This window comes from Lytechinus variegatus, chromosome 11, assembly GCF_018143015.1.
Source record: "Lytechinus variegatus isolate NC3 chromosome 11, Lvar_3.0, whole genome shotgun sequence".
In the NCBI taxonomy this organism is placed as follows: domain Eukaryota; kingdom Metazoa; phylum Echinodermata; class Echinoidea; order Temnopleuroida; family Toxopneustidae; genus Lytechinus; species Lytechinus variegatus.
The window spans coordinates 9,749,688-9,765,109 of record NC_054750.1 but is presented as its reverse complement, the minus strand read 5'-3'; the positions used below and the strand labels follow the sequence as shown (position 1 = coordinate 9,765,109).

General features: G+C 35.9%; 1 protein-coding gene across 3 annotated transcripts in view; it reads left to right on the top strand.

Annotated features, from left to right (window-relative positions):
- Window positions 1–787: 787 nt before the first annotated feature.
- Window positions 788–15,422, top strand: part of LOC121423468 (dedicator of cytokinesis protein 7-like) — a 65,177-nt gene continuing 50,542 nt past the window's right edge. For 2 of the 3 annotated variants that reach the window (XM_041618816.1, XM_041618815.1), the window contains exons 1-6: window positions 788–874; window positions 10,306–10,399; window positions 10,837–11,012; window positions 12,320–12,515; window positions 13,320–13,538; window positions 14,263–14,348. In XM_041618816.1, coding sequence (XP_041474750.1) covers window positions 837–874; window positions 10,306–10,399; window positions 10,837–11,012; window positions 12,320–12,515; window positions 13,320–13,538; window positions 14,263–14,348 — 809 coding nt within the window. In that variant the 5' untranslated portion in view covers window positions 788–836. Of the gene's footprint in view, window positions 875–10,305; window positions 10,400–10,836; window positions 11,013–12,211; window positions 12,248–12,319; window positions 12,516–13,319; window positions 13,539–14,262; window positions 14,349–15,422 lie in introns of those variants that run through there. The other variant, XM_041618817.1, reaches the window with a different exon arrangement.

Sequence of the window (15,422 nt, the reverse complement as noted above, 5' to 3'; positions counted from 1 at the left end):
CAGATAGATAGATGTTAGATAGATAGAAAGATAAAGAATGAGAGAGACAGAGAAGATAGACAAATTAACAGATAGATACATAGATAGAGATAGAGAGAAATAGAGAAAGACAGACAGATGGATAGATAGAGATAGATAGATGAGAGATAGATAGATGTTAGATAGATAAAGAGGGAGAGAGACAAAGATTTATTAACAAATTAACAGATAGATAGATAAGTTAAAAAATAGATAAATAGATAGAGAGAAATAGAGAAAGACAGACAGATGGATAGATAGATGGATAGAGAGATAGATAGATGTCAGATAGATCAAGAATGAGAGAGAAGAGCGACAAATTAACAGATAGATACTGTAGTTACATAGGTAGGTAGAGAGAGAGAAATAGAGAAAGACAGACAGATGGATGGATAGATAGAGAGAGATAGAGAATTTGAGATAGATAGATGTTAGATAAAGAATGAGAGAGACAGAGAAGATTATTAGATAGATACATACTGCAGTTACATAGATAGATAGAGATAGAATTTGAGAGATAGATATATAGACAGATAGAGAGAAAGACAGACATCAGCAAATCGGCAAGGCAAATGATCAAGGCAAAGAAAGTATAAGCTCAGCTGCATTTGAAAGTACGGTATGTTTTGCGGATAACTTCGGTGCGGACTTTGGATCGCGTGCCCAGCTGATAATGTAAACAAACGTAGACGTAGACTCTTCACTAGTCGCTTTTTGGCTACTTTTCCGGAAAATGCCTTCGTCAGGGTGTAAAACGGAAACGCGCGGGCGCGGCGCGCATAGAGCGCGCGCTAGCTAGCTTCAGTTGAATAGCGGAAATGGCCTCCCAACGGGCTTTCGCCCAGAAACTTAACAAGTAAGTCAAATAGTTAAACGTTTATTATCTAAAAAATTGACAATTTAAACAGTGGATTGTATGGCGAGTTAGCATGCCGGCAAGTCATGAAGGGAAGCGAATAGTTCGAAAGTTAGCTCCCAATTCGAGACTTGCAGCACATCGAGGGAAGTTCGTGCAGCTGCATGCAGCGGGCAGTGCAGGCTCCACTACCGGGACGGTACACTGCTTCATTACCGTACCGTACCGCTATAGTCATGATAGTACGTTAGTACGCTCCACTTACCCGAATTAACTTCGGACCGTGAACTCGATCTGATATTCTAGTCTGGTCTGTTAGCGTCAAAAATGCCCTACTTGTGGACACGGTGGACAAAAGCATGATTTTTTCTCCAGACCTTTGTTTATGTATGACTATGAGAATTAAGAATGGGGTATGCTCCAAAAAATCTGGCTGCAGGAACAGTGAAAAAATGGGTGAAAATGTCAGAATTTATGAGTTCAGATTTGTCTGATATATAGACTAGCGCTAGTGCAAAACTCAATAGCAGTGCATTATTTTGCATTGGATTAGTTCTTGAATTCAGACCCTTTTTGAACAGATCTTCTGTTTGTCCTCGCATCTTAATGCACCAAATATCTGAATGAAGATGCTAACCAAGCCGAAGGGTGACGGTGGAGGGGGTTGAATGTTGGTGTGTGTGTACATATTTTGGTCTTGGGGTAAAGGTGTGCAAGACACATTTTTTGCATGTGTTGGAAATTATGTTGCCATGGTAACAGTTTATTATTGCAAAAATAAGGTAAAAATCTTGCAGTTAGAACCACTTCCTCTGTTTTTAACCGATTCTCATGAAATTTGGCACACACATTGGTCTTGAGGTGCAGATGTCTAAGACACACTTTGTGTGTCTTTCAGAAATCTTGTTGCCATGGTAACAACATATTATCTGGTGAAAATTGGGAAAAATCTTACAATTCAAACTGTTTCATCAGTTATCAATCAATTTTCATGAAATTTGGCACACACATTGGTATTGAAGTAAAGATGTACAAGGCACTTTTTGTGTGTGTTTCCAAAATTGTGTTGCCATGGGAACAACATATAATATGGCAAAATTTAGGTAAAAACCTTGGAATTTGAACTACTTCATCATTTTTTTTTTTAACCAATTCTCATGAAATGATTATGGCTCACACATTGGCCTTGAGGTAAAGATGTGCAAGAACCTTTTGCCAGAGAGTGCATTGCCTTGGTAACCACATTTAGCCAGAAATATGGGGAAAACTCGTGGATCAGTCTACTTCTCAGTTTTCAGCCTGTGCTCATAAAAGTTGACACAAATATTAATTTTGGGTAAAGATTCATATTCAGTATTAAAAGGGAATCAAGCCTTGGTCATAATGTTGTGTGCATGGAAAAGGAGAAAAATAAGAATGGTGAAAGTTTTAAAGAAATCGGACAAGCAAAATATAGTTATGGCTGCTTTAAAATTAAGCTCCTTAAGGCTACTAGTATGTAGAATTCAAATTGGCAACTGGGTAAGTAAATTATGACAAGGGGTGGGGCCGCAAGGACAACTTTCCCATAAGACTAGTAGTTTTCAGGATTTTTGGTTTTCTCCTAAATCCCTATTCCATTGGGGCCGTAATATAAACCCGGTAGTATGTTTTATGTCCTCATGAAAGAAAGATATAATTTGAAGTAAAACTTTTAAAAAATTTTTTTTAGCTAATTAATTATTCCAGTACATGGAAGAGTGGTCCTTGCCTTCTTAAATCACTGTGACATCACATATGCGGTCAATTTGAAGTCTTCATGGGTGTAGTGATTACCAATGTTTATAACTTTAATATGTTCACAACTTTGTTATGGTTTGTCCGATATTGTTCAAACTTTGACCTATAAACTTGTCTGATTTTTCATTTTCCTCTAAAAACAAGTGTTTATTTGGGTTTGATTCCCCTTTATAACTTCATATAATAGCGCAGGGTATTAATCACCTTCAATAATATTTATAGGCTTTTTTTGGGGGGGGGGGGGCGGAGAAGGTCCTTAAAAACTGACAACATAAAATATAGAAGGTTAAAGGCCATGACCATGAGGAACTTAAACACTCTTAAAAAACACCCCTTACATTTTTTATTTTTTTTGGGGGGTGGGCTTTAGAAAATTGCCACATAAAGATTAAAATGAAATTATAACGACTAGGAACTTAACCCCCCCCCCAAAAAAGGGGGGAATCCTTTACACTTCAGCATATTAATTTAAAGCCTTAACCATTCTGCTTTGAAAAAAAAAGTTTCCGGTGTCCAATTAATCAATGTTTTATTTGAAGCATGAAGCAGGGGCTGTCACAGAAATATACTGAAAAAATTAAATGAAAGAAAATATAAGGCTAAAATCTATTGTGCACATAGGTATATTTTTGATATGGTATGTTACTGAGTCATGGATTTGCAAGTGAATTTCTAAAACAAGTGCAGATATTTTTGTATATATTTATATTTCTATAATAATTAGTTGCATGATTAAAGGTACACTTTAAAATATGTCAGAAAAAATATACTTAGAGAGAGAGACAGGAAACAGAAGGAGATGGCATGGTGAAGCTCAAAATCAAGAGTGATGTGAAAGTTAAAAAGAAAGAGTAGGAACGAAATATGAATATGAATAAAAGACTGAGTAGGAGAATATAAATAAACAATGGTTAATTGGGTACTGTAAACAATTTTTTATCAAATCAGAATGCATTAAGCTTCAAATGAATGGTCTGAAGTGCAAAGGACTCTTCTTACCTTTGAAGAGGGGGGGGGGGGGGGCATTTTCTGCTAAAAAGTATTATCAGCCCCCTATTTTTTCGGGGGGGGGGTAAGTTCCTAGTCATAATCCTTTAACTGTAATTTTAATGAGGTCATTTTCTAAAGACCCACCCCCCCCCAAAAAAAAGAGTAATGTCTAGCTTTAAAAATGCATTGACCCCTGAGGGACAAAGGTGTAGACTGGTTTGAGCATGGGGAAGTAGAACTAAAAGTGGTATGGGGAGGGGTGCACATCTTGGGGAGGTGGAACTAAGGTTTGGAAAATCAGCTGTTGAAAGTAGAATGGGTACAAATTTTGTTTTGCTTGCCAGTGTTGGAACTCCTCTGCTTCAGCAGAAGGTTTCATATTCACCCAGTGTACCTCCAGCCTATATGCCCTTAAGGGGATGCGTTTTTTAAGAATGTTTATCATTTTTATGTTTCTAATGGCCACTGCCTTTAACCTTCTTTGATGTCAGATTTAAAGGACTAATCCTGCCCCTTCCCCTCAAACCAAGAAATATTAATGAAGGTGATTAATACCCCCACATTTTAATGCAGAGAAGACATTTAGAATTTAATATGAATCTTTACCATATGATGAATATTTCTTCCAATTTTTATGAGCACTGACTAAAAACAGGGGAAGAAGTTTGATCCACAAGTTTTCCTTCATTTCTGGCTATCATATGTGGCTACCCTGGTAATGCACTCTCTGACAAATGCAAAAAAAAAAGGTTCTTGCACATCTTTACCCCAAGGCCAATGTGTGAGCCAAATTTCACGAGAATTGGTTCAAAACTGATGAAGTTTTTTTTATACCTAAATTTTGCCATATGATATCTTGTTACCATGACAACACAGTTTCTGAAACACACACAAAAAGTGTCTAGTACATCTTTACTTCAATACCAATGTGTGTGCCAAATTTCATTAGAATTGATTGAAAACTGATGAAGCAGTTTGAATTGTAAGATTTTTTCCCAATTTTCACCAGATAATATGTTGTTACCATGGCAACAAGATTTCTGAAAGACACACAAAAGTGTGTCTTAGACATCTTCACCTCAAGACCAATGTGTGTGCCAAATTTCATGAGAATTGGTTAAAAACAGAGGAAGTGGTTCTAACTGCAAGATTTTTACCTTATTTTTGCAATAATACACTGTTACCATGGCAACACAATTTCCAACACATGCAAAAAATGTGTCTTGCACACCTTTACCCCAAGACCAAAATATGTACACACACACCAACATTCAACCCCCTCCACCGTCACCCTTCGGCTTGGTTAGCATCTTCATTCAGATATTTGGTGCATTGAGATGCAAGGACAAACAGAAGATCTGTTCAAAAAGGGTCTGAATTCAAGAACTAATCCAATGCAAAATAATGCACTGCTATTGAGTTTTGCACTAGTGCTAGTCTATATATCAGACAAATCTGAACTCATAAATTCTGACATTTTCACCCATTTTTTCACTGTTCCTGCAGCCAGATTTTTTGGAGCATACCCCATTCTTAATTCTCATACATAAACAAAGGTCTGGAGAAAAAATCACGCTTTTGTCCACCGTGTCCACATAATTCCGCTAACTGACCAGACTATTCCGAGTGACCAAGGCAGGGTGACCAGGGGCCGATTGCACGAAAGGGTTTTTGCAAGGACCGTCTTTTGTGTCGCCCATCTTTTATGATGCGCCATGTGAAACGCATTTTAAATAAATCACCTGCAAACATATTTCATTCGACATTCGTCCGTTAAAATAAACAAAATATTTGTTTATAAATTGATGTGACATATCATGAAATTGTATAAAATTTGATTAAAAAGCAAGCTAACGAATCTTGTTCTTTATCATAAATTTCAGAAACACCCCCGCTTATAGCGTATCATAAAAGATGGGCGACACAAAAGACAGTCCTTGGAAAGACCCTTTTGTGCAATCGGCCCAAGACGTCCCGTATTTCCCAGGATCGTCCCGTATTTTGCTCCTTTGTCCCGGCGTCCCGACGAACCCTTCCTAGGACGCCTATTATATTTGTCCCGTATTTCTGTAACCTTCTTTCTTCATCCTTCCTGCTTGCCCTTTTTTGTTCCATCTATCTCTATTTCTTGTCTTTCTTTCCATTCTCTGTTCTTTTTTCTTTTAATTTTTTTTATTTCCTTCATTCTTTCTCTCCTTGAACTTTTCTTTGCTTCCGTGTCCCTTCCTCTCCTTTTTCTTTTCATTCTTTCTCTTCTTACATTATTTTCTTTATTTTCTCCTCCCTTCATTCTTTCCTCCCCTTTTATCCTTTCTTTCATTCTTTCTTTTATCTTTTTCCCCCTTTCCCTTATTCTTATTTCTTTCCCTTCATTCCTTCCTCCCTATTTTCCCTTTCTTTCTTCCTCCTTGTTACTTTCTTTTTTCCTTTCTCCATTTTTTTCAGACATTTCTTCATTTCCCCTTCCTTTCTTTTTCTTTCTTTATTCATTTCAAAGAATGACGGAAACATTTTTCTCTCTTTTATTCTTTCTTTCATCTTTCTTTTATTCTAACTTTCTTTTATTTTTTCCTTCATTTTCCCCTTCATTTTTACTTTCTTTTTTTCTCAATTCATCTGCTTTCTTTCCTCTTTTCTTTCTTTCCTTTATTCTTTCGTTCATTCTCCCTTCTTATTCTTTATATTTTCTTACGAGTCTATTAATATGTGTAGCATTCTTTGTTGATTTTTTTTTATTAAGACCTGGCTCACGGTCGATTTGCTCGTACAGCGTGCTTTTTCGATTGTCCCGTATTTCATTTTGTGAAATCTGGTCACCCTGGACAAAGGTGGGATTTTATGGGGGGGGGGACTATAAAATTCATGCAACATCACGATCTTTAAAAACAATGTGTATAAGAGAGGGCGACGATATCATGAGGAGTGCCGATTAAAAAAAAAAGCTTCAATTGGCCGATGAATATTGTGAATTGTAAAATACCGGTTCTTGCATTAGCCTTGTCTTGAGGACTCCATGATGATGGAAATCCATCTTTTTTATTAAAAATCACGTAATTGGTCGTGATTTAATTTATCTCCACACCTTCCTACACCTAATGCGTAGGAAGGTTTAAAAAAACAGGAAAAAAAAGAAAAATAAAGGTTTCTTACCAGACCGATGTTGCGTAGACCCCTCGATCCACATGTACTAATACCCATGTAAACAACGCAAATACAATGGCGTCGACCCTTGAAGTTCATATAGTCCACTAATGAGCATGATCGGTTAAGGGTTCGCATTGAGGTGAAAAAAAATTTTTAAGGTACTTTTATCAAATTTGCTTTTAAAATAATCTTTGATATCTCAGGTTTCAAAAAACTAAGTTTCATGAAGATTGATGATTCCGAAAGTACCGGAATAGTCCATTTTATTCATGGGGGTGCTGCTACCTCTCATCACGGACGGACATTTCTACTCAAATTAAATTCACTCTAGTTTTATTGTTTTTAAAGTTACTCTTATTTGGTTTGGATGTTCTTGCACTCAGAACATTTCTCTATTATCAGACATAATATAGTAGAAAAAAAATATTGGGAACTAATTATTTTTGGTAGGTGTTAACATTTCCATTTTGAAATTTCCGTCCGTGATGGAAAAAAAGATGAAAAGTTTTTTTATTCTTTATCAGAGTAGAAATAAAAAATAAAAAGGTTGAGAGGTATCTCTCTAAACACTGTACATTATTTTATTTGAACATGGCTAAAATCCATACATTTTATCCATATCATAAACTCAGTCAAAAATGATCACGGACGGACATTAATTTGATCACGGACGGACAAAGTTAATTCACTCAAATTCATTTCACTCTAGTTTTATTGTTTTCAAAGTTACTCCATTTTTTTTTAATGGTCTTGCACTCTGAACATTAATCTATCATGAAACATAAATTAGTAGGAAAAAAATATGGGAAGTAAACTTTCCTTGTAGATGTTAACATTTCCGTCCGTCCGTGATGAAATTAATGTCCATCCGTGATCATTTTTATTAGGATAATGTCTATGGATTCAGCTTTTTATTCTTTATCAGAATAGAAACAGAAATAAAAGTGTGTAGAAGTATTTCACTGGACACTGTTCATCATTTTATTTGAACATAGCTAAAATCCATACATTTTATGCATTTAATAAATCAATGAAAAATGATCACGGACGGACATTAATTTCATCACGGACGGACGAGTGAAATACTTGTGGAAAGATTCATATATGCAAATGAGAAACTTTGCTGAGCAGATTATGAGTTTAATTTTAGCTTCTAATTGCAGTGAAAAATGGCTCTGAGAATTATTCAGAACTCAAATGGAATAAGCCTACAACTCTTCACAATTTTTTGTGATATCTTTGTTTGGCCGTTATTGGGGCTATATTGTTGTCAGGAAAATTGTTAAGCATTATTGGAATGCAGGTAGAGTTGAAAAGCTACATGTACATGTATATGCCAAAAAAGCAGGAAACAAAGTATGGCAAGAACAAGTCCAAAGCTGTAGATTTCATCAATTCAAGCTTGCAGAAAGTGATGGAGAAGAAGTAGAATGCAATGCATAATCTGATAAGCAGAAAAATCAATTTTTCCATGTACAAACTTATGGATTCACAATGCTTCTAACAGAACATAGGTTTGTGAAAATTACATGAATACCTTTTTTCGAAGTCCATTTTGGAGCTAATTTTAAGCAAATCGCTTATCTGGTAAACTGTGAAAATGCATAAAGCTTGCACTGCAGTGTTTAGAAGTTAAGCTTTGGATTGGAATATCAATTTCAATTTTGGATTCGGTCAGGGCCTAAATACATGAGGGCTGTTGATGTTATGGGGTGTCTCCGCTTTGATATATGCAAAAGATGGATTTAAAGAGAGCCCCTGACAAGTGTTGATCCAACAAACAAGCATAAGGATCAGTGACCTGTTAATCTTTTAGATTTAGTTTTTGGACCTTAAAAAAACATCTTTGCTTTTGGAAAATTAATGCCTAAAATCATCATGATCATAAAAATACTTGTATCAACATGATCAATAATCAACTAGCTGTTGATTTTGAACCTACTTGTATTCTACACTTTAAAAAGACAATAGGGGAAGGCGGGGTAAGTTGTGACACTTTTTGCATTTTGCACGTTAGAATTGATATGACTAGTAATATTGTAGAAATAAGTACCTTACCTTTAAATTTGATTCTTGGGAAATATTTTTCACCTATATATAACTTTCTACCCCCATGCTGAATGTCATTGTGACCTTTGAAAAAAAGGATGTCAAATTGCTCAACTTGCCCCATCTGTGGAGTAAGTTGTGCCATCGTCTGGGGTAAGTTGAGCCACAAAAACTATGTAAAAAATATATGCGGGAAGAACCAGGATGTCAATTTTTCATTTAAAGTCTTTTCACTTGCTAATTCTCTATGAATACTAACATCTTCTGAAAGTAAAAGGACTGTCATGTGAATTTGCTCCTTTCTGCCTGCATATCAATGGCTTTTTACGTTTTTTATTTTTTTTATTATACATCACCTATTCTTTATGTTCGATTTTGACAAGAAATGTGTTAAGAGCAATCGTATGTCTAGATTATACTGTGCGTCTAGCATAGAAATCAAGTTGCTACATCTTAAATCAAGTTGCAGCAACTTGATTGAAGTTGTAGCAACTTGATTGTGCAACTAATACTGTTTAATATTATTAAAATATGTACAAATCATCAAAACAATTGCATTTGTTTACCAAAAAAGTACTAAGAACTTTTTACAGATTACTTCCATTGTATTTTAATTGTGTCCGTCCGTGATGTCCGTCTGTGATGTCCGTCCGTGATGGAAAATATTTGCAATTCTCTCGGAAGTTTGATATTGGTTAAGAATTCAATATGCTGAACATAGAAGCTAACATACCCGAGTGTTAGGTACATTAACAATAATTGGTCCATGTAAAGCTGTTTAGATAGAAACAATAAAAATGTACAAAAATTCTAAAAACCACATTTCTATCTTGTCCGTCCGTGATATGGCACATTTAGTGGATACCTGTGTTTGTAGGTAACCATGGCAACAAACTTTTTTAATCATTCAGCATACTATGTCCTACCCTTCACTATAAAACACAAAGGAACCTTGTTCATCTTATTCCTAATTTGTTACAAGCCTTCAAAACTTTCAAAATCTATCAAATGTCCGTCCGTGATGAACCGATCATGCTCTTATGTATTACGTACTTCCGATACGCAATGCCTTTTTGAAGAACAATTTATAGATAAAAAATATTTCACAAATATTAAAATTTCTTACGCAATAAATAATTGACATAATACTGCTAATTATTTATAATCACGTATTATATTTTATTATTTGTAAAATAATAATTTTTATCTATAAATTAATCTTCAGAACGGCATTGCTAACCGGAAGTACGTAATACATAAGCGGTTCAAGGGTCGACGCCATTTTATTTGCGTTGTTTACATGGGTTAAACATGTAGATCGAGGGATCTACATGTACGCGACATCGGTCTGGTAAGAACAGGTTCATTGGCAATGTGTGTTACGGAAGCACTCACTCTCCCCAACTACTTTCCCTTTGACATTGATTTATGTCGATTGATACGTAGTGAATGCAATTCTTTCTTTTTAGGTCTCAGCATGCAGCGGATATACGACGTCAGGTTTCGTCACATTATTCCAGTAAAGATGTAGCACGTTTTGCAGGTGGTCTAGGACCTGGTGGAGTAAGTTTGATCACTTGTTCAGGTTCATTTAAATTCAAATTAAGGTGCACTTAACACAAAGGGGGGGGGGTGTTTCATAAACTTCTTCTTCATCACTGTCAGATATGTTTTTAGCCAATTAGATGCACAAAAATCAATGAAAAACACTGAATAAATAAAGGCTTTTTGAAACTCTCTCCAGGCTCCGGTGTCATCACACTGTCTTCTTGAAATTTGACAGAACAGACAATAAGTTGTTTATTACAGGATGGGTATCATGCATAAGTAATGACTGATGTATGGCTGGCCATGCATCCGGTAAATTTGCCGTGCGTCCCGTAATTACATGAACTCATTCATGGCGAATTTACCAGATGCATGGCTAGCCATGGGTCAGTATACAAATGATGCATTGGTTAGAGTGGGTCAGTAGAAACTGTGTGATTGGTTTGTTCCAGATACCTCTGTCAGAGATCCTGGATCCATTAGACTATGAAGAGTACATACAGCAGAGTAAAGGAGCCATGGAGCTGGATCCCCTCAAGCAGCTCCTGGAGTATCCTGAAGATGATGTCAGGGTTATGGCTATATCCAGAGAGATGAGAACAACCAGACAACCTCACCCAGGCCCAGAGTAAGTCGTTCAAGATTCTTTGTTTGGTCTATAGATTACAAAGATATTAGTTTTATACTGGGAAGTTAGACAAATATAAAAGAACATGTGATAATGAAAGCACAAAATATAAAGGAACATAGTATGATCATGGATATAAAGCTGAAAGCACAAAATATGCAAGAACCTAATATGATCATGAATAAAGCTGAAAACACAAAATGTACAAGAACATATTAAAGCTGAAATCACAAAATATGCATGAAGATATGATCATGAATATAGCTTAAAACACAAAATATCTATAATTATGTACTTGTATATTTATACAAGAACATTATTTGATCGAGAATATAGATGAAAACACAAAATAAACAAGAACATATTAAAGCTGAAAACAATAAATATACCGTACATGAAGATGATATGATCATGAATATAGTTTAACACACAAAATGTTTATAATTATGTTCTTGTATATTTATACAAGAACATTATATGATCATGAATATAGATGAAAGCACAAAATATGCGAGAACCTATAAATATGATCATGAATATGCCTATAGCTAATATACAAGAACATATTAAAGCTGAAAACACTAAATATACCGTACATGAAGATGATATGATCATGAATATAGTTTAACACATAAAAAATTTATAATTATGTTCTTGTATATTTATACAAGAACATTGTATCATTGATAATTTTACCAGCAAAGCCTGGGTTGAGAGCAGCACAATGTCAATTATTTCAGGTGGGTTTTTCATCAAGCCATTTATAACTTAAGAGAGACTTTACATTCCAAACGACTGGTACCCTTTCTGAGGAACTGAATCAACACCTATGAAAATATGGTGTATCTCATTTACCACAAGGAAGGATCACCAGTCATCCGTAAAGTCGCTCTCTACCAATGAACAGCTTTATGAAACACCCACCTGACCACATATCGCTAAAATGGTAATTTTTCGATTGACCGTAGGGCTGAGAATGTGAGTCTGCAGGTGCGTGACTGCCTGAAATGGTATACATGTGACTGGTCAGTGGTCACCTGACCACATATCGCTAAAATGGTAATTTTTGATTGACCGTAGGGCTGAGAACGTGAGTCTGCAGGTGCGTGACTGCCTGAAATGGTACACATGTGACTGGTCAGTGGTCACCTGACCACATATCGCTAAAATGGTAATTTTTCGATTGACCGTAGGGCTGAGAATGTGAGTCTGCAGGTGCGTGACTGCCTGAAATGGTAAACATGTGACTGGTCAGTGGTCACCTGACCACATATCGCTAAAATGGTAATTTTTTTGATTGACCGTAGGGCTGAGAATGTGAGTCTGCAGGTGCGTGACTGCCTGAAATGGTACACATGTGACTGGTCAGTGGTAGATCGCAAGTACAAGGAGAATGCTATGTCTCACCAAGGCAATATCATGAAACTGAGACAGAGGAGTCTGGCTATCAGCAGTGACAAGGTCTATGAGGTCGATGAAGAAGAGAATGAAGAATGTACAACGGTAGGCATTTATAATAATACCCGGGGTAATAATAATATTATCGTTCTTTTCCCGTAACAATATGTATATGTGAGGAATAGTGGGAAACATTGTAAAATCATTGACTGAAAATGAATATTTAACAGACATTACAAATCTCATAGAATGTTTAAGGACAATTTTTGAAGTGGGTGGGGGAGAATTTGATATTTGCTGGTGCAGCTTTGTGGAAATCTTCTTAACCCCTTTATGATTTGGTGTTGGCAGCATTATATTTGTAATTCAGTTATCCCCTCGCCACACAAAGTTTGAAAAGGTTCGGCTGACAAAATGTATTGGCTATTGAGTTGCTATAGTAATGGCACATTGCATATACCTTCTTGCTCTTCCTGCTGCCTTTTTAATCTTTATTGTATGTGTTCTCTGCAGTTAGCAGTCAATAGAAGGTTTAGTTGCAGTCTAAGAATCAATGTTAGATTGAAATGATGAAAAGCTTCCTCATCTTCTTTAATAGTCACTGCATGTTATGTATCTATTTTTTTGTTATGTATTTTTTAAAATGTAAACTCACATTGTTAGTGCTCGGACTATTTGATGAGTATTTTTTAATAAAACCGAATTGAATTTGAATTTGAATGAATTTGAAATCATTACTTCTTTAATTATCTAATAATAATAAAAATAATAGATTGAAATGATGAAAAGCTTCCTCATTATTTCTTTGATTATATAATAATAATGATAATAATAATAATAATAATAATAATAACAACAATAATGATAATGATGATAATAGTATTTGATGATATCCCCTCTGTGATATAGCCCACAAACGAGAGGAAACGTACATCCATCCATCTGGATACCACTCCAAGGGGATCATGGGCTTCTAGTATCTTTGACTTGGATCAGAGTGAGTGTGACGCCCTCCTTCCTCATCTCCTTGATCACATCCCTATTGAGCAGCAGGATGCTATGAATGAAGAGGTTCGGAATAGAAACCGAGAGAATGACATCTTCAGCTTCTACCCTCCACCAGATGAGGTTTGTCATATTATTAGTACTATACAGTGAGAATGCTAACACATGTTGGAATAGAATTGTGATATTGATCTTGATGATGATGATGGTAACAGTGATTATGATGTTGATGAAGATGATGCTGATGATGATGATGATGATGATGATGATGATGAAGATGATGATGATGATGGTGATGAAGATGATGATGAAGATGATGATGGTGATGGTGATGAAGATGATGGTGATCTTGATTATGATGATGATGAAAGTTATGATGATGATGATAATCTTGGTGATGATGATGGTGATGATGATGATGATTATCTTGGTGATGATGGTGATGATGATGATGATTGTCTTGGTGATGATGATGATTGTCTTGGTGATGATGATGATGATGGTGATGATGATGATGATTGTCTTGGTGATGATGGTGGTGATGATGGTGATGGTGATGATGATGATGATGATGATTGTCTTGGTGATGATGGTGATGATGATGATTATCTTGGTGATGATGATGATGATGGTGATGATGATGATGATAATCTTGGTGATGATGATGGTGATGATGATGATAATGATAATGATGGTTTTTATTATATTTTCGGCTTCACCTGTGCCTGGGAGGAGAAAAGCAAAGTGAGTCACTATATTTATATTGATGATGATGACGAGAAAGAGGATGCTGATGATGATAACAAGTGTGATGATAATGTTTCATGATTTTCTTTCATGTCTTTAGAATGATGCAATAGAGAGAAAAACACTTCCACCTATCCCGTCGGAACACTTTGGATACAGGCTTCTCATCAAATGCTTGCAGCTCAAGTAAGATCACAAATCTGAAGACTCGATAAGAACACAGTGATGATTTGTTTTTAGTGTAGTCAACAGGCTGTAGGTGATGGTAACCAGGGCCGATATTCAATGGAAAGTATTGATTTTACTTCGCATTTTACTTGGCGAAGCAAAGTGCTTAAAGTATACTAAGAACCATTGTGACGTCATAAAGTTTGAGCCAAATAATTCGCAATGTATAAATCCATCTGTGCGCAGAATGTATGACTGCGCCTCTCACATTTGGAAACTGCACACAAGCCAGACTTGAATCTGGTAGGTGGCTGACCTAGATTTACGGTAAGCAAAATACTTTGCATTGAATACTAAAGATGGATAAGTATTTTACTTAAGCAAAATACTGAGTAAAGTATTTAAAATTCAGACTTAAGTATCAAATTGAATACTGGCCCAGACATTTAATACCTGTGACCTCAAAAATGTGAGGCTATTCCATGAAATTATCCACATTTACAATGTGCTTTTGCGTATATTGTGAATACTTGATATGTCTGCAATACCACTACCATAAAAAAAATTGTGCATTTTCTGTTTTAAAAAATTGGGCATCAGTATGAATTTGTAGTGGAAAGCTTCTTAAATTCTTGTAAATTATCCTGGGATGGCAAAGGCAAAGTGGCTACATATGCTCCCAAATTACTGCATCACAAGCATATCCAATGTGTATGTATTAGTATGCACACGACAATCCTTACCATCCCCTTCTCATTGAACGATCATATTTCAGATGGCGTCTCCATGTCTATTAAGCACAGTGATGCATCCAAAATGCAGTACTTGTAGGGTGCATTAAAATGGAAGCATGTGAGTGGCATACACATACTTGTCTATACAACTCCCAAGAATGTTCTGTAATCTGATTGGTCCAAATCGGATCACATGACATTCAGCGAATTGCACTATTGCATTCAAAACGCACTATCCTGCACTCTGACGTCAGAGTGCAGGATAGTCTGGAATTATCTGGAATTTAGATCAAATATAGCACTCGGGGCAACTCAGTAACACGGGGGAGGAGAAGGGTTGTATAAAACAAACAGTGCA